We start from the raw sequence: 20560 nt of genomic DNA, 5'->3' as shown, positions 1-20560 counted from the left end.
CCCGTAGTAACTTGGTTTCAAAAAAGCGTAATCATTGCTTTGGCACCCTGTGACAAACGCTGCTGTTTTACAGATGCCCTGCCAATCATTAGATATCATGTTACTTGTCACTCTATACACTACTTAGTTCCTTGTATCTAGCTCTAGTGGTACGATTTGGTTCTTTGCGCCTTTAGTGGACTGCCACGTCTTTCTAACAGCTCGTGCCTTGTGTACACAAAGAGGAGCCTTCACGGAGCTCTCTGTTTTGCAAAAACCTCGTAGGCTACTTTCAGAACACGGCACAAATCAAATGCTAAACTTTCCTCCGAAATGTGTATGGAGCGTTGCTCTGGCGTTGCCCACTATGGATTGTCTGTTTAGCGGCATCTAAATGCATTGAATATATTATGACACCTGCTGCACATTATTATGAGGGCTATTTAGAAAGTCAGGAACGATCGGTAGTGAAATGTAAACAACAGTGAAAAAGAAAACGGTTTTATTTGCAACACCTGGTTACACCTTCCAGTACTCAAGAATAGGTCGTATTAGTGTTTTATAAGCGGTCTCCTTTACAGAAGAACCATATCTTCCCAAAATTCTACCTGTGAACCGAAGACGACTATCCACCTTCCCCACAACTGCCATTACATGCTTGTCCCACCTCATATCGCTCTGAAATGTAACGCCCAAATATTTAATCGACGTGACTGTGTCAAGTGCTACACTACTCATGGAGTATTCAAACATGACGGGATTCTTTTTTCCTATTCATCTGCATTTACATTTATCTATATTTAGAGTTAGCTGCCATTCTTTACACCAATCACAAATCCTGTCCAAGTCATCTTGTATCCTCCTACAGTCACTCAACGACGACACCTTCCCGTACACCACAGCATCATCAGCAAACAGCCGCACATTGCTATCCACCCTATCCAAAAGATCATTTATGTACATAGAAAACAGCAGCGGACCTACCACACTTCCCTGGGGCACTCCAGATGATACCCTCACCTCCGATGAACACTCACTATCGATGACAACGTACTGGGTTCTATTATTTAAGAAGTCTTCGAGCCACTCACATAGTTGGGTAGCAATCCCATATGCTCGTACCTTAGTTAGGAGTCATCATTGGGGCACCGAATCAAACGCTTTCCGGAAGTCAAGGAATTTGGCATCCGTCTGATACCCTTCATCCATGGTTCACAAGATATCATGTGAAAAAAGGGCGAGTTGCGTTTCGCAGGAGCGATGCTTTCTAAAGCCGTGCTGATGCATGGACAGCAACTTCTCTGTCTCGAGGAAATTCATTATATTCGAACTGAGAATATGTTCGAGAATCCTGCAACAAACCAATATTAAGGATATTGGTCTGTAATTTTGAGGATCCGTCCTTCTACCCTTCTTATATACAGGCGTCACCTGCGCTGTTTTCCAGTCAACGTGACAATGGGTCACCAACGTGATGTGACGGGCAGGAGGTACTGTGTGTGTGTGTGTGTATTTTTATGTGTGTGTGTATGCACGTACAGTATACCCAAGATAAGTTGAGTATCATTCCAAAGTTGTATGAAGCAGAACTATGGAGCAAACTGACACTGGTACGGCGGCAGGAGGTGGCAGCTGTTGTTTATATTGGAACCTTCTGGCGTTATGTTTTTGATTATACGAGGGTCACTCCAAAAGAAATGCACACTATTTTTGTAAAAATACAGTTTTCATTCTGCATTTGTGAAAGCTTTACAGTGTGTAGATACATCCTTCCCGCTTGTTTTCAAACTTAGTTCAACCTGTTCCCGTGAGTGGCGCCGTCGCAGGATGTCTTCAAAGTGGCTGCTACACTTGACGTTCGTGAGAAGCAACGTGCTGTCATACAATTCCTCTGCTGTGAAACGAGGTGGTGGGAAACATCCACAAGAGGTAGAAAAAGGTGTATGGAGATCCTGCTGTCGATCGCAGTACAGTTAGTCGGTGGGCAAGCAGGTTACGTGATGAAAGCGGGCACGGCAATACTGACAAGGGAACCTCCCCATCGCACCCCCCTCAGATTTAGTTATAAGTTGGCACAGTAGATAGGCCTTGAAAAACTGAACACAGATCGATCGAGAAAACAGGAAGAAGTTGTGTGGAACTATGAAAAAATAAGCAAAATATACAAACTGAGTAGTCCATGCGCAAGATAAGCAACATCAAGGAGAAGACGAGCTCAGGAGCGCCGTGGTCCCGTGGTTAGCGTGAGCAGCTGCGGAACGAGAGCTCCTTGGTTCAAGTCTTCCCTCGAGTGAAAAGTTTACTTTCTTTATTTTAGCAAAGTTATGATCTGTCCGTTCGTTCATTGACGTCTCTGTTCACTGTAATAAGTTTAGTGTCTGTGTTTTGCGACCGCACCGCAAAACCGTGCGATTAGTAGACGAAAGAACGTGCCTCTGCAATGGGAACCGAAAACATTTGATCGCAAGGTCATAGGTCAACCGATACCTCCACAGGAAAACACGTCTGATATATTCTATACGACACTGGTGACGGCATGTGTGTCACATGACAGGAATATGTTGTCGACCCACCTAACTTGTACACTTGACGAATGGGTAAAAAGATTCTTCTACCTTGTTCGATTTAGGTTTTCTTGTGGATGTGATAATCACTCCCAAAAAGTTATGAAAACATAAGAGTTTGTCACATAAACTGCAACAAATGAATGCAACAGTTTCACAGCAGCGCAGTTTTCCCCGTGCTCTGTGAAAACATATGTTTTCAATTTTTTCCGTGTGTAGACCGTCAAATCCTGCATATGTCCAAGCAATTCTGAACATGTCCTGGAATTTTGGAGAGCGAAGTTGATATGTGTGAGTGCCCGAACTTTGATGATTATCTTAAAATAAAAAATTAAAATCTTCACTCGAGGGAAGGACTGAACCAAAGACCTCTCATTCCGCAGCTGCTCACGCTAACCACGGGACCACGGCGCTCCTGAGCTCACGCTATCCTTGATGTTGCCTATCTTACACATAGACTACTCAGTTTGTATGTTTTACTTATTTTTTTTTCATAGTTCCACACAACTTCTTCCTGTTTTCTCGATTGATCTGTGTTCAGTTTTTCAAGGCCTATCCACTGTGCCAACTTATAACTAAATCTGAGGGGGGTGCGATGGGGAGGTTCCCTTGTGAGGATTGTTCTCGTAGCGACAGGACTCTTACTGCACACACTCCAGACAATGTGCAGAGAGTTAATGAATTGGTGACTGCTGACAGACACATCACAGTGGACGAATTGCCACGCTACGTTGGGATAGGGGAAGGAAGTGTTTGTAGACTACTGAAAGTGTTGGCGTTAAAAAAGGTTTGTGTCAGGTGGGTTCCCAGGATGTTGACAGTGGCTCACAAAGAAACTCGGATGGACAACACTGAAACACCCGCCTTACATGGCTGCAACAGGTTGGTCCAGAATTTTACCGTGCGGGTATACGGCCGCTGGTTCCAAGATGGCGTAAGGCAGTTGAGAGGGATGGAAATTATGTGGAGAAATGAAAATATTGTTACTAAACGATGCATTTACACACTGTAAAACTTTCAAACACGTAGCATAAAAGATGGATTTTTAAAGAAATAGTGTGCATTTCTTTTGGAGTGACCCTCGTAAGATATTATGGTTTAAAAACCTGAATTTCAGAACAGTATTTTCTAAAAAATGATTTCTCATTGTCAGTCTTATCACAAGTCTCTCTCTACTCTCTCTATGGCCGTGGGGGGTGGGGGTGGGGGAGGTGGCAGAAGGGGACGCGTTCCGGCACCTAAAAGTTTAGAATTTAAGCACTGCGTCACAGTGTGGAAGTTCACGTTCCACAGCATTCTGTGGCGTGAAAGTCTGAGTATGACGAGTCACATCTTTGTTTCGTGGAGGGGAATCTGCCCAATGAGATGCAAGATCGCATTCTACGTCACAAGCAGAACTTGAGAGACGCTATACTGGATCTCGTCGTTTTCAGTTGAAGCCCGTAATTGGTGGTTTTTGTTTTATGACTTATATATATCCTACGATTATAAGCTTTTTCAGGGCGCCAGCACATTAGAGATTTCTCAAAGACACGTCTTCATTGATACGATTTGTTGCAATAAAACGATGGGCAACGTCATATTAGTGATTACAAATTTTCGAATTTGGTTGTATTAGTAAAAAGTGACAATCACGTAATAATTTTTATCATACGTCAAAGACTATTGATAAATTCATTTCACACCATTTCTGCTTTCAGAAGTTGTTCTTACTGACTGAACATGGGGCGTTTGTTTTTACCTTACAAGATCATTAACGGTATTTAAGTATTTACGTGCCGTCCGGTGTGGCCGTGCGTTTCTAGGCGCTTCAGTATGGAACCGCGTGGCCGCTACTATCGCAGGCTGGAATCCTGCCTCGGGCATGGATGTGTGTGATGTCCTTGGGTTAGTTAGGTTTAAGTAGTTCTACGTTCTAGGGGACTGATGACCACAGATGTTAAGTCCCATAGTGCTCAGAGCCATTTGAACCATTTTTGTATTTACGTGTACTACAGACACAACAATATGTATAGCACATGAAGAATGAAGGAAATGTGCGTTTTAACAGAGCTAACTTAGTAACTTTACGCCTATCCATTTCGCTAAAGAAACAGTGCGATTTGCGAGCCAGGCACAGCCGACGAATGCCACTCGAGAACGCTGCAGTCGCTAAACAAGATGAGGACCTCGTTTCTCAAAAAAATGTTTCAGATGGTCTGAGCACTATGGGACGTAACATCTGAGGTCATCAGTCCCCTACACTTAGAGCTACTTAAACCTAACTAACCTAAGGACATCACACACATCCATGCCCGAGGCAGGATTCGAACCTGCGACCGTAGCAGTCGCGTATTATATATATATATATATATATATATATATATATATATATATATATATATATATATATATATATAGGCAAAACAATTACAATATAGAAAGACAAAGAAATGTCATATCTTCAGGTAACAAAATAAGGAAAAAATTTATAGTACAATAGAAGGAAATAGGAGGATATGCATTTCCGGCGTTACACTGTGGCGCCATAAATCACTAACAAATCCTCGTCCACGAGCGCTTTATGGTCCCGTGTGAGGACGGCTTAAATGGATGTTCCAAGATTATTTGTGTCGAGGCAGCTTGCAGATGGGATCCGTGTCAGCTGGTCCGTGGCCGTGGTGCCCGCAGGAGGACGAGCGTCTGCTGCGCGGCCCTCAGGTAGTGGACGGCGGCGCGGGCGACGGCTCTGTGGAGACGGTGCTGGGGCTGAGGTTCCGCGTGGCGCCGCGCCACTTCCCGGGCGGCGCTGGCGGCGACCTGCGCCTCAAGTGCCTGGCCACGGTCGCCACGGTCTTCTGGAGGAGCCGCGAGGAGGCCGCCACAGCCGGGCCCGGCCGCCGCGCGGAGCTGCACGACGCGCTCGACGTCGCGCCCGGCGCCGAAGGGCTCGCCAGGAGCGCCGCCGCCAAAGGTGCGTGTGTGTGGTAGGCGATTACACGCGACGAAATGTACGCGTCTGACAGCAGCTATCGTCGTAACCCAGTGGAAAATTACTCAGGTTATTAAGCTGATATTATACATACACTACTGGCCATTAAAATTGCTACACCAAGAAGAAATGCAGATGATAAACGGGTATTCATTGGACAAATATATTACATTACAACTGACATGTGATTACATTTTCACACAATTTGGGTGCATAGATCCTGAGAAATCAGTACCCAGAACAACCACCTCTGGCCGTAATAACGGCCTTAATATGCCTGGGAATTGAGTGAAACAGAGCTTGGAAGGCGTGTACAGTTACAGCTGCCCATGCAGCTTCAACACGATACCACAGTTCATCAAGAGTAGTGACTGGCGTATTGTGAAGAGTCAGTTGCTCGGCCACCATTGACCAGACGTTTTCAACTGGTGAGAGATCTGGAGAATGTGCTGGCCAGGGCTGCAATCGAACATTGTCTGTATCCAGAAAGGCCCGTACAGGACCTGCAACATTCGGTCGTGCATTATCCTGCTGAAATGTAGGTTTTCACAGGGATCGAATGAAGGGTAGAGCCACGGGTCGTAACACATCTGAAATGTAACGTCCACTGTTCAAGGTGCCGTCATTGCGAACAAGAGGTGACCGAGACGTGTATTCAACGGCACCCCGTACCATTACGGCGGGTGATACGCCAGTATGGAGATGACAAATACACGCTTCCAATGTGCATTCACCGCGATGTCGCCAAAGACGGATGTGATCATTATGATGCTGTAAACGAAACCTGGATTCATCCAAAAAAAATGACGTTTTGCCATTCCCGCATCCAGGTTCGTCGTTGAGTACACCATCGCAAGCGCTCCTGTCTGTGATGCAGCGTCAAGGGTAACCGCAGCCATGGTCTCCGAGCTGATAGGCCATGCTGCTGCAAACGTCGTCGAACTGTTAGTGCAGATGGTTGTTATCCTGCAAACGTCCCCATCTGTTGACTCAGGGATCGAGACGTGACTGCACGATCCGTTACAGCCGTGCGGATAAAATGCCTGTCAACTCGACTGCTAGTGATACGAGGCCGTTGGGATCCAGCACCGCGTTCCGTATTACCCTCCAGAACTCACCGATTCCATATTCTGCCAACAGTCATTGGCTCTCGACCTAGGCGAGTAGCACTGTCGCGATACGATAAACCGCAATCGCGATAGGCTACAATCCGATCTTTACGAAAGTCGGAAACGTGATGGTACGCATTTCTCCTCCTTACACGAGGAATCACAACAACTTTTCACCAGGTAACGCCGGTCAACTGCTGTTTGTGTATGAGAAGTCGGTTGGAAACTTTCCTCGTCTCAGCACGTCGTAGGAGCCGCCACTGTCGCCAACCCTGTGTGAATACTCTGAAAAGCTAAACATTTGCATATCACAGCATCTTCTTCCTGGAAGTGCTTATGACCTTTGCGATACTCCTAACATCTGTATTGCAAAAAGCGATTTTTATTGGTAAATGGAAGGGGTATTCGGAAAGTAAGTCCCCATCGGTCACGAAAAGGAGACCACTGTGAAAATAAAAAATGTTTTATTTGAAACAGTCAGCTACAGCTTCCAGCTTCTTATCGACTTAGTCGCGACTTCGACTTAGACATTTGTCGAAGCGTTCTACCAACTTTCCAGTAACCTCGTCGTAGAAGGCAGCCGTCAGTGCTTTCCAACAATTTTCTACGCTGGTCAACAGCTGACTGTGTGTGTCAAAATGTTGTCTTCATAGCCATTTTTCCTGTGAGCAGAGATGAATCTCAGTGGAAATCGATTACGGGCTGTATGGTGGGTGATCGAACACTTCCCATCGAAAACGCTACAGGAGCATCTTCGATGTCCCTGCAGAATGCGGCTGAGAATTGACTTGAAGAAGGAAACGCCTGGTAGTTGTGTTACTTACCTCCAGCCCATCGTACTAGGCCGGAGACATTGTTTTATAGGCATCTTTACTTGCTTACTGTGCTCTCAGAACTGAGCAGAGTGACATGACGCGATCGACGGGTATATTAGAGACACTCACCAATACATCTGTGCAGAGCTTCATGGGAATTTCATAGTGGTGGACCGATCGGAACTAACTTTCCGAATATCCCTTGTATTTGGTAAGCAAAATTACCTGCTTCGCGCTGGATGGTTTTCGTACACATCTCGCTGGTGATGTAACGGGCGTTCTGATGTCTACCCACAATGCCTCACTACACTGTGCAATGGCAACGCCACATACTGCCCTGGTTCCTAGCCAGCGTGGGAACTGAAATGTTACATCCGACCGTGTGTGTTCTGCACTACCACTTCTCTCACCGAATGTTACTTAGAATCTGCAGACGCTACACAAAATTTTAAAACTGAAAAATAAGGAAATACGAGTGTAGTCCAGAAAGTAAGTTCCAATCGGTCGCGAAATGGACACCACTGTGAAAACCCGATGAAGCTTTGCACAGGTGTGTAGGGTAGTGTCTCTAGTTTGACCGACGATCGCATGAGGACTGTGAGCGAGTAAAGGTGCTTAGAACAACAATGTCTTCAACCAACCAGGAGCGTGCGCTGAGAGGCTTCGTCTCAATGAATGCAGCCCACCTAACAGAACTGCCACGCACTTCCTTCTTCATGGCAAATTCTCAGCCGCACTCTGCAGGGGCAGTGAAGACGCTCCTGCAGCCTTTTCGACGGCAAGTGTTCGATCACCCACAACACAGCTCTGATTGGCTCGCATCACTGTTGACATGAAACGCTACGCACTATAGACCAGCGTAGAGAATTATCGGAAATCACAGGCGGCTGCCTTCCATGACGATGGCGTTGGAAATTTGATATAACGCTCTGACAGATGTCTAAGCCAGAGCGGCGATTATGTAGAGAAGTATCTGGAAACTAACTCTTGCAAATAAAATGTTTCTGATTTTCACTGTGGTTTCCATTTAGCGACCGATCGGAACTTACTTTCTGGACAACCGTCGTAAAATACGGGTTAAAAAAAATGGTTCAAATGGCTCTGAGCACTATGGGACTCAACATCTTAGGTCATAAGTCCCCTAGAACTTAGAACTACTTAAACCTAACTAACCTAAGGACATCACACACACCCATGCCCGAGGCAGGATTCGAACCTGCGACCGTAGCAGAAATACGGGTTATTAGGGGTAACTTACAGTCTTGAGCGAAACTGAGAGACTAACACATCCCAGAGGTGTCGCGTTGGGTTCGATTCGTGGCTCTGTGCAGGTCACTCCATTTCAGTACTGTTATTGTTCACAAACCGTGTTTTACAGTTCCTGCTTTATGACAGGGTGCAGTGTCAAGCTGATAATCACCATCTCCCTGTTCTTCCTCCACAGTACGCAGTACACAATGCTGTAAAATTTGTTCATATCCTTCCGCATTAAGCGTTTTCTTAAGCACAATAAGGGGACCACAACCTAACCATGAAAAACACCCCTACACCGTAACACCACCTCTCCGGTTCTTCACTGTTGGCACTATACATTACAGCAGGAAAATTTCTCCGGTCTCTTGCCAAACCCAAGCCCCACCCATCGGATTGCCACAGGGTATAACGTGATTCATCGTTCCAGGCCACTGACTTCCAGTCATCCACGGTCCAGTGCCGTCCCTCTTTACACCTCTTCAAGCGATCTTTACCGCTGTCTCCAGAAATACGTGGTTTATGATTAGCGGTTCGACCATTATACCCCCTATACAGTCAATCTTCAAGCTGCACTGCTGGTGGTACTCTGTAATACACGAGTGATTCTTTCCCCTACTTTCATGCGATTTTTCACAACCACCCTCTGCAATGCCCAGCTGTCCCTAAGCCATCAGCACATGCGGCGTGCCTAGTCTAGGTTAGGCCGTAGTTGTTCATTCACGTTTCCAATTCACACAGTCGACGTTGGCACCTTTAGAATTGTCATGATGTCCCTGATGGATTTGTTACGCCTTTTATGATAGCGATGCCGTCTCTCGTGACACTGGCATCACACAGGGTTCTGTGAATACTTTTGATCAGTTAATCTATACTGTTTGTCTCACTATCACCCAGTCTCATAGAACTCAGCACAAAACGAAAAATAAATTACTACAAAATACATTAATTGAAAACAGAAGTAAGAGAATTACACTACGGGCCTTTAAATTGCTGCACCAAGAAGAAATGCAGATGATAAACGGGTATTCATTGGACAAATACACTCCTGGAAATGGAAAAAAGAACACATTGACACCGGTGTGTCAGACCCACCATACTTGCTCCGGACACTGTGAGAGGGCTGTACAAGCAATGATCACACGCACGGCACAGCGGACACACCAGGAACCGCGGTGTTGGCCGTCGAATGGCGCTATCTGCCCAGCATTTGTGCACCGCCGCCGTCAGTGTCAGCCAGTTTGCCGTGGCATACGGAGCTCCATCGCAGTCTTTAACACTGGTAGCATGCCGCGACAGCGTGGACGTGAACCGTATGTGCAGTTGACGGACTTTGAGCGAGGGCGTATAGTGGGCATGCGAGAGGCCGGGTGGACGTACCGCCGAATTGCTCAACACGTGGGGCGTGAGGTCTCCACAGTACATCGATGTTGTCGCCAGTGGTCGGCGGAAGGTGCACGTGCCCGTCGACCTGGGACCGGACCGCAGCGACGCACGGATGCACGCCAAGACCGTAGGATCCTACGCAGTGCCGTAGGGGACCGCACCGCCACTTCCCAGCAAATTAGGGACACTGTTGCTCCTGGGGTATCGGCGAGGACCATTCGCAACCGTCTCCATGAAGCTGGGCTACGGTCCCGCACACCCTTAGGCCGTCTTCCGCTCACGCCCCAACATCGTGCAGCCCGGCTGCAAACGTCGTCGAACTGTTACAGCAGATGGTTGTTGTCTTGCAAACGTCCCCATCTGTTGACTCAGGGATCGAGACGTGACTGCACGATCCGTTACAGCCATGCGGATAAGATGCCTGTCATCTCCACTGCTAATCAAACGAGGCCGTTGGGATCCGGCACGGCGTTCAGTATTACCCTCGTGAACCCACCGATTCCATATTCTGCTAACAGTCATTGGATCTCGACCAACGCGAGCAGCAATGTCGCGATACGATAAACCGCAATCGCGATAGGCTACAATCCGACCTTTATGAAAGTCGGAAACGTGATGGTACGCATTTCTCCTCCTTACACGAGGCATCACAACAACGTTTCACCAGGAAACGCCGGTCAACTGCTGTTTGTGTATCAGAAATCGGTTGGAAACCTGTTTATGTCAGCACGTTGTAGGTGTCGCCAACGGATGCCAATCTTTTGTGAATGCTCTGAAAAGCTAATGATTTGCATATCACAGCATCTTCTTCCTGTCGGTTAAATTTCGCGTGTGTAGCACGTCATTTTCGTGGTGTAGCAATTTTAATGGCCAGTAGTGTACGAATCTTGGGGCCAGCTGCACACACTCTTTGAATAATAACGTCGTTAGTACAGTTTTTTTGCTTAACGAATTCGTATTATAACATACATAGCGTAAAAGACATATACATAAATTTCCAATACAGCTACGCTGTTCACTGCCTATAGCTTAGACACCTATACGTGAAGTAATACATTCCTGTTTCCACAAAAGTTCATCGTGTTACTTACTGATGGGCAGTATTTGTAGCGCACGTGTTTTGCAATTTTACGTGTTTGATGCACTCCAAGACGGGAAAATATTTTCAGGTTTGTATACACACATAAAAAAATGTTTTGCATCACCTCTGTTCCGAGTGTTCCGGAACCTGTTCAGAAAATTGGGATAGAGATCAACATAAACATCATTTCTGCCCTTTTCATTGCTCAAGAAAACCACACATTGCATGTTGTACCACCATACATTGGTTCAAGAATCATAAAAGAAGGTTGTATACCTGGAAGAATCCTGGAGATACTAATAGGTATCAGATAGATTATATAATGGTAAGACAGAGATTTAGGAACCAGGTTTTAAATTGTAAGACATTTCCAGGGGCAGATGTGGATTCTGACCACAATCTATTGGTTATGAACTGCAGATTGAAACTGAAGAAACTGCAAAAAGGTGGGAATTTAAGGAGATGGGACCTGGATAAACTGAAAGAACCAGAGGTTGTAGAGAGTTTCAGGGAGAGCATAAGGGAACAATTGACAGGAATGGGGGAAAGAAATACAGTAGAAGAAGAATGGGTAGCTCTGAGGGATGAAGTAGTGAAGGCAGCAGAGGATCAAGTAGGTAAAAAGACGAGGGCTAATAGAAATCCTTGGGTAACAGAAGAAATATTGAATTTAATTGATGAAAGGAGAAAATATAAAAATGCAATAAATGAAGCAGGCAAAAAGGAATACAAACGTCTCAAAAATGAGATCGACAGAAAGTGCAAAATGGCTAAGCAGGGATGGCTAGAGGACAAATGTAAGGATGTAGAGGCTTGTCTCACTAGGGGTAAGATAGATACTGCCTACAGGAAAATTAAAGAGACCTTTGGAGAGAAGAGAACCACTTGTATGAATATCAAGAGCTCAGATGGCAACCCAGTTCTAAGCAAAGAAGGGAAGGCAGAAAGGTGGAAGGAGTATATAGAGGGTTTATACAAGGGCGATATACTTGAGGACAATATTATGGAAATGGAAGAGGATGTAGATGAAGATGAAATGGGAGATAAGATACTGCGTGAAGAGTTTGACAGAGCACTGAAAGACCTGAGTCGAAACAAGGCCCCGGGAATAGACAACATTCCATTAGAACTACTGATGGCCTTGGGAGAGCCAGTCATGACAAAACTCTACCATCTGGTGAGTAAGATGTATGAGACAGGGGAAATACCCACAGACTTCAAGAAGAATATAATAATTCCAATACCAAAGAAAGCAGGTGTTGACAGATGTGAAAATTACCGAACTATCAGTTTAATAAGTCACAGCTGCAAAATACTAACGCGAATTCTTTACAGGCGAATTGAAAAACTGGTAGAAGCGGACCTCGGGGAAGATCAGTTTGGATTCCGTAGAAATGTTGGAACACGTGAGGCAATACTGACCCTACGACTTATCTCAGAAGGTAGATTAAGGAAGGGCAAACCTACGTTTCTAGCATTTGTAGACTTAGAGAAAGCTTTTGACAATGTTGACTGGAATACTCTCTTTCAAATTCTAAAGGTGGCAGGGATAAAATACAGGGAGCGAAAGGCTATTTACAATTTGTACAGAAACCAGATGGCAGTTATAAGAGTCGAAGGATATGAAAGGGAAGCAGTGGTTGGGAAGGGAGTGAGACAGGGTTGTAGTCTCTCCCCGATGTTATTCAATCTGTATATTGAGCAAGCAGTGAAGGAAACAAAAGAAAAATTCGGAGTAGGTATTAAAATTCATGGAGAAGAAGTAAAAACTTTGAGGTTCGCCGATGACATTGTAATTCTGTCAGAGACAGCAAAGGACTTGGAAGAGCAGTTGAACGGAATGGACAGTGTCTTGAAAGGAGGATATAAGATGAACATCAACAAAAGCAAAACGAGGATAATGGAATGTAGTCTAATTAAATCGGGTGACGCTGAGGGGATTAGATTAGGAAGTGAGACACTTAAAGTAGTAAAGGAGTTTTGCTATTTAGGGAGTAAAATAACTGATAATGGTCGAAGTAGAGAGGATATAAAATGTAGACTGGCAATGGCAAGGAAATCGTTTCTGAAGAAGAGAAATTTGTTAACATCGAGTATAGATTTAAGTGTCAGGAAGTCGTTTCTGAAAGTATTTGTATGGCGTGTAGCCATGTATGGAAGTGAAACATGGACGATAACCAGTTTGGACAAGAAGAGAATAGAAGCTTTTGAAATGTGGTGCTACAGAAGAATGCTGAAGATAAGGTGGGTAGATCACGTAACTAATGAGGAGGTATTGAATAGGATTGGGGAGAAGAGAAGTTTGTGGCACAACTTGACTAGAAGAAGGGATCGGTTGGTAGGACATGTTTTGAGGCATCAAGGGATCACAAATTTAGCATTGGAGGGCAGCGTGGAGGGTAAAAATCGTAGAGGGAGACCAAGAGATCAATACACTAAGCAGATTCAGAAGGATGTAGGTTGCAGTAGGTACTGGGAGATGAAGAAGCTTGCACAGGATAGAGTAGCATGGAGAGCTGCATCAAACCAGTCTCAGGACTGAAGACTACAACAACAACAACCACCATACAGGGATACCTTAAGAGGTGGTGGTCCAGATTGCTTTACCACCGGTACCTCTAACACCCAGTAGCATACTAACCACAAGTTCGTCAAGGTACTGTTGGTCCAGATTGTCCCACTCCTCTACGGCGATTCGGAGCAGAGTGGCTGGTGGGTCACGTCGTCCATAAACAGCCCTTTTCAATCTATCCGAGGCATGTTCGATACGGTTCATGTTTGGAGAACATGCTGGCCACTCTAGTGGAGCGATGTCGTTGAAATTTGGGGAGGACGTTGATATTGTACTATAGGCATCCTTTAAGAAGGGATTTCTTGAAGTTCCACCGCCAAGGGTACTAAATTTTGGATGAAAGATTTTGTGGAAATATGTCACTATTATGGTAATTTTGAAGCTAGACCTACGAAAATTGTTATTTGGTTTCTCGGTCAGAAATAAAGAATACCTGTTTCAGCATTTTTGGAATTTTAACCTCTATGGTGGTGGAATAGTACATTACACGAGAAAATGCGAAAAGTGTTTTTTTTAATAAATCATTATCAGAATTCTACTAAAGCATTTTTCAAGCTACGGCTATGAAAATTTGTATTTGCCTTCTCTGTTAAGAATAAAAAAAGCCGCATGTTTCACTGTTTTTGAAAATTCAACCCTAAGGGGGTGAAACAGCGAATGACAATTTTTAACAAAATATTTCGTTGTATTAAGAAAATTTTGAAGTTAAATCTACAAGAATAAACATTTCACTTTGCTGTTAAATATGAAGAAATATGTATTAGAGGATTAAAGTTTCTAAGGAAATATCACCTCAAGAACACAAAAGGTATATGTAGCAAAATCCGTGTACTCTAGCTACCTGAATAACATTTTTGTCCGAAGTACTTTCCGAAAGGACCATGCATCTATGGCCTGAACTAACGTGAAAAGTTTAGAAGGTGTTGCAATTTGTGAACAACTTAAAAATTCGGATAAAGGAAAACAAAAAAAAAAAAAAATCTACGCTGATCATACAGTCTACAGTCTACAGGAGACAGGCAGCGGGTGCTAAGTTGGTCAGTTCGGTTGGTTAACTTCCTTAGACTACGCACAAAACTTTCAATTTGTCTCATATCCCTATCTAACAGAAGCATTCGGGCCATGCTGCGTTCTTTGTAGAGACATCCTCTTAGTGGAAATTGAATAAACCAACAACCATTCCTGATTTTACCGTCCTTCAACTATTTTGTGTACATGGTCACGACAACCAAATAGCGTCATCGTTTCCAAGGTGCTCGATACCAGGTGTCGGGGCGATAACAATCTGCACCTTGTCAGAGTTGCTTATGTAGATTTCCATATTTTTGGCCCGCGTCGTCGTCAGAATGTCGCCATGATGATGATAATGATGATGGTGATTGGTTCGTGGGGCGCTCAACTGCGTGGTTATCAGCCCCTGTAACAAGTCCCAATGCATTCACTGCCCAGTCTCACCACTTTCAGAATGATGATGAAGACAACATAAACACCCAGTCCGCGAGTGCAGGAAATCCCCGAACCGGCCGGGAATCGAAACCAGGATCCCGTGATCTAGAGACGATGGGTATTGATTTGTCATTAGAGAACTAGTAAAATCAGAATGTATCAGTCAGAACAACTGAATAGACTGCTCATTAGCCTCGATAGTGGTCAGCGTGACGGAATGCCATGCTAAGGCCCACAGGTTCGATTCCCGGCTGGTTTGCAGGATTTTCTCCGCTCAGGGACAGGGTGTTGTGTTGTCTTCATCATCATCTCATCCCCATCGACGCGCAAGTCGCCGAAGTGGAGTTAAATCGAAAGACATGCACCAGGCGACCGGTCTACCAGACTGGAGACCCTAGCCACAAAACATTTCATTTCATTAGACATCACCTGAGTAGCAAGCCCATCAGAGACATTTCAAACTTTCTAAAATTGCCCACATCGACTGTCGATGATGTGATTGTGAAGTAGAAACGCGGCAAAACAAAATCAGGACCAACCCACCTCATATACTGAAAGACAGGGGCGGTCGAGTGTTGCGGGGATGACTGTAAAAAAATCACGTAAAATCAGTGGATGGAATCACTCGTGATTTTCTGAGAACTGCTAGAAGTCAATCTAGAACAATGATTTTGAGTATGAAGTTAAAAGTGTAGGGTAAACGGTCGAGTAGCTGATAATAAGCAACAAATTTCTGTAGTCAGTTCTAAGCGACTTCATGTTGTGTAAATAGTGACGCCAGTGGACAATGGATTTCTGGAAAGGAGTCATATAGAGTTATGAGTCACACTGCACCCCGTGGAAATCCGATGGAAGGGTCTGGGTTTGGCGAATTCCTGGAGAACGTTACCTGATATGTTGTGCCAGTAGTGATATACTGATTGAAAAAAAAATGGAAATGAAGTCCCATGCTTCTTTACAGAGCGTAGGGGAACGATGCGGGAGACCCCCACCGCTGTACTAGGCAAGGTCCTAGTGGAGATGGTTTGCGATTGCCTTCCTCCGACCGTGATGGGGATGAATGACGATGAGGAAGACAACAACACCCAGTCATCTCGAGGCAGGAAAAATTCCTGACCTCGCCTGGAATCGAACCCGGGACCCCGTGCCCGGGAAGCGAGAACGCTACCGCGAGACCACGAGCAGCGGGCGATACATCGATTAGCTGGTGTTAGACATTGGGCTGTTTATCGTGGTTAGGGTGTGGTGCCATTAAAGCGCTTAAGAAAACGATAAATACAGAACGATATGACGCCATTTTAAAACACTATGTGTTGCATACAGTAGACCAACAGTGCAGAGACGTTGATTGTTTGCATCAGTATGACAATCCTCCGTATCATAAAGCAGGAACTATGAGGCCATGGTTTCTGGACAGTAACACGTCTGAAAGCAAATGACCGAGTCAGGCACCGACCTCAACCCAATGTAATGCCTTTGGGATGAGTCAGAATGTCGATTTATCTCCAAACCCCAGCGTTCAACATCACTAACTCGTTTTGCTTTGGTATGGAGCCACAGGCACATAAAACTTCTTGAAAGACATAACCGCCATTTGAGTGTACAACAGGTGTTGCTCCACAACCTAGATTTCAGTCATTTTCAAGTTTTACAAGTATCAAAAACCATTAGACTTGCGTTCTACTCAAGTCTAATGATTTTTGTTACTTGTAAACTTGAAAATGGCCTAAGGCTGAAATCTAGACTGTGGAATAAAACCAATTGTACAGTGAAATGGCTGTTATATCTTTCAAAAAGTCACTATCGTCTTTCAGTTCGGCTCATGAGGACGAATGTGCTGCCTTTCCTTCAAAGACATTTAGACCCTTCATTTTAGGAGCACCCTGCAGATTACGAGTCGTCATGAGGGTAAGGATGGACGGACTCCTTATTAATGTCCACTAATAGGCGTCACGATGTTTTTGAACAGATAGGGCGTACTGTCTCTGTCAGGTCGCGTGCCCGCCACGCCACCAAAAGATATTCAGTCTCGGTGGCCGGTGGTAATAATGTTTCGGTTAGTCACTGTACTTCCATTATTGTCTGTCTTGTAGATCTATTACTTTCATCATGGCAGTAACACCAGCAACCGTTACGAAATTGTTTCGAATGAAAAATAGCCCACAGTTGCAGTAATTATGTTAATACTAGATCTTGACCATGGTTTCAACTATAATAATTTACTGAATGATCAGTGTTATTTGAAAAGTTGCAGCTTCCGTGACGGTTTTCAGCCCGTATTGGGCATAGCAGATAGGCACTAGCGGTGACTCGATTGTGACATAGTGTTGTATGATTATTTGAGATAAACTACTGTTTTAGGACAATGCTCCAGTAGGAAACTGTCTTAAAGAGGCACGATCTGTTATTATGTTAGCAATAGTTTGTGTTGAGACAGTTATTTTAATGTGACTTCCATTGTCTTGGGCCATGTTACCGCACTTACGCACTAGACTGCTATTCGTAGAACTATCGATATTCATTAGTAGTGTGCCTATGTACAACGATTAAGGTCGGCTGGTAGAATTAGCCCTATAAGCTGTTAGACCGTATGATGTAAGCTGAGTTTTATTTGCATATAATAGCCCCGTTTTTGAATGATGCTTCAAGTAGGGATACAAACTGTGTCATATGAATTTGTTCATGATTGACCACCTCAATGATCGTATGCAACAGCATTTTAACTGTTGGACAATCGTACTAATAAGTATATGGTCCTTCAGTTGCACTTGTAGGCTTGTGACTAATATTTTATCATAGATATCGACTAGGTTCCTGATAAACGGTGCGTATAGCTCAATGTGTGGAGCGCCACCTATGGCGCGCGGGATGTAGCACATTTGACGACAGTGCGCCTAGTATAACAGATGTAGTGGCGGAGGACATACATGTAGTTTTACTTATGACCGAAACAGGCTTATTTCTGTTGAAGTTATTTTTATTGATCGTGACGCAGCCGCTGGGCCAAGACGAATTTCATTTTTAAAACTTATGTAAGTAGTATGTTATCACATACGTAATTTTAGAAGTTTAGGAAGAAGATGCTGTGATATACAAATGATTAGCTTTTCAGAGCATTCACACAAGGTTGGCGCCGTTGGCGACACCTACAACGTGCTGTCATAAAGCAGGTTTCCAACCGATTTCTGATACACAAACAGCAGTTGACCGTCGTTGCCTGGTGAAACGTTGTTGTGATGCCTTGTGTAAGGAGGAGAAATGCGTACCATCACGTTTCCGACTTTCATAAAGGTCGGATTGTAGCCTATCGCGATTGCGGTTTATCGTATCGCGACATTGCTGCTCGCGTTGGTCGAGATCCAATGACTGTTAGCAGAATATGGAATCGGTGGGTTCACGAGGGTAATACTGAACGCCGTGCCGGATCCCAACGGCCTCGTTTGATTAGCAGTGGAGATGACAGGCATCTTATCCGCATGGCTGTAACGGATCGTGCAGTCACGTCTCGATCCCTGAGTCAACAGATGGGGACGTTTGCAAGACAACAACCATCTGCTGTAACAGTTCGACGACGTTTGCAGCAGCATGGACTATCAGCTCGGAGGCCATGGCTGCGGTTACCCTTGACGCTGCATCACAGACAGGAGCGCCTGCGATGGTGTACTCAACGACGAACCTGGGTACACGAATGGCAAAACGTCATTTCTTCGGATGAATCCATGTTCTGTGTACAGCATCAGGATGGTCACATCCGTGTTTGGCAACATCGCGGTGAACGCACATTGGATGCGTGTATTCGTCATCGCAAACTGGCATATCACCCGGCGTGATGGTATGGGGTGCCAACTTGTTCGCATTGACGGCACTTTCAACAGTGGACTAGACCAGTCACTACTCTCGATGAACTTTGGTATCGTGTTGAAGCTTCAACGTCAGCTGTACCTGTATACGCCATCCAAGCTCAGACTCAATTCCCAGGCGTATCAAGGCCGTTATTACGTCCAGAGGTGGTTGTTCTGGGTACTGATTCCTCAGGATCTATCCGCCCAAATTGCGTGAAAATGTAATCGCATGTCAGGTCTAGAATAATATATTTGTCCAATAAATACCCATTTATCATCTGCATTTCTACTTGGCGTAGCAAGTCTAAAGGTTATTTTTATCACTTTTTAGGACTTCTGAAGAAGGCTATATTGTTATACTTGTAACCACGGTCAAATTTAGTATTAATTAGTGCAACTGTGGGCTGTTTTTCATTCGAAACAATCTTGTAGATCTGATGCCCGAAATTCGGTACTTATTGTTGAAATTATGTGAGATTGTGCTGTAAAATAAACCATCAAAGAAAGTATTTAAACTGCCACTGATGTCTCCATCCCGACCGAAATGTCGGCCCCTCCGAAGTAGTTGTCAGGCTTCGTATGAGCGGCAAGCAACAACACATCACTTTTTATGAATCTGTCTATCTGTCTTGAGCAGCGTATTGATAGAGTGCAGTCTCGTTCGTCACCATGATCTCAAACATCTGTCTTCCTCAGAATGGTTTTCTGTTTCAGCTCAGCGAAACTACTATGCTGTCATCCCCCGTCTCCTGACATCGGTAGCCTTCGTCACAATTTATCGTCTGCAGGCGGCCTGTGCTAGCTAGCTGCCGTCAGCTGCACCACCTGGGACGTTTCTCTGCCATCCAAAAGCCCATTACTTCACTGAAGAACAGAAGAGTACTACGCGAACCTCGAAGCAGTTCGACGGCCTGTTACTCGAAGTTAATCCGTTTACTGCACACCTTTCATCGATAAGCGGAGAAATTAACTCAGCAATGACACTGAATAAAGTTCCTTAAACGAGCAGTGAATAAATACCTCCAATCATTTTCTTAAATTAAGGGTCCACAACCACATTATACAGATTGAAAGAAGTCAGTTTCCTGCAGAAGGTAGCTTTTTCATTTGAAACACACTCGTTATTTCGTTGGCCGTTAGCAAATCGCTCCCTCTTGGACATTATGTAGTAGCATCACACAAAATCAATATTTAACGACCCGCGCAGGGGAGTGGAATAAACTAATATGCAATGGTGTTACCCGTCAATGGCGTAATCACAGATGTGAGTTTCTACATCCACCCACAGCACATTAAAGTAAGTCGGTATATGTCTTGAAATTAAAACACACATGAAGAAGTCAACGCCTTAAAATCACAACTTGACAAGGAATTTTTGTTGTTGTTGTTATTGTGATCTCCAGTCCGAATACTGCTTTGATGCAGTTCTCCATGCTATTCTATACCGTGCAAACCTTTTCACCTCGGAGTAACTACTGCAACCAACAGCTTTCTGAATGTGTTCACTGTATTCATATCTTGATCTCCCTGTACGATTTTTACCA

At 44.6% G+C, this 20560-nt stretch overlaps 1 protein-coding gene across 1 annotated transcript in view; it reads left to right on the top strand.

Annotated features, from left to right (window-relative positions):
* The window catches only part of LOC126195493 (uncharacterized), a 453513-nt gene that overhangs the window by 314719 nt on the left and 118234 nt on the right, over positions 1 to 20560 (top strand). Inside the window, exon 6 of the mRNA XM_049934121.1 lies at positions 5214 to 5496. Within this exon, the coding sequence (XP_049790078.1) occupies positions 5214 to 5496 (283 nt within the window). The remainder of the gene's footprint in view (positions 1 to 5213; positions 5497 to 20560) is intronic.

The sequence above is a fragment of the Schistocerca nitens genome, chromosome 7, assembly GCF_023898315.1.
Source record: "Schistocerca nitens isolate TAMUIC-IGC-003100 chromosome 7, iqSchNite1.1, whole genome shotgun sequence".
NCBI lineage: Eukaryota > Metazoa > Arthropoda > Insecta > Orthoptera > Acrididae > Schistocerca > Schistocerca nitens.
The sequence above is the reverse complement of the archived record's forward strand: the minus strand, read 5'-3'. Positions and strand labels throughout refer to the sequence as shown.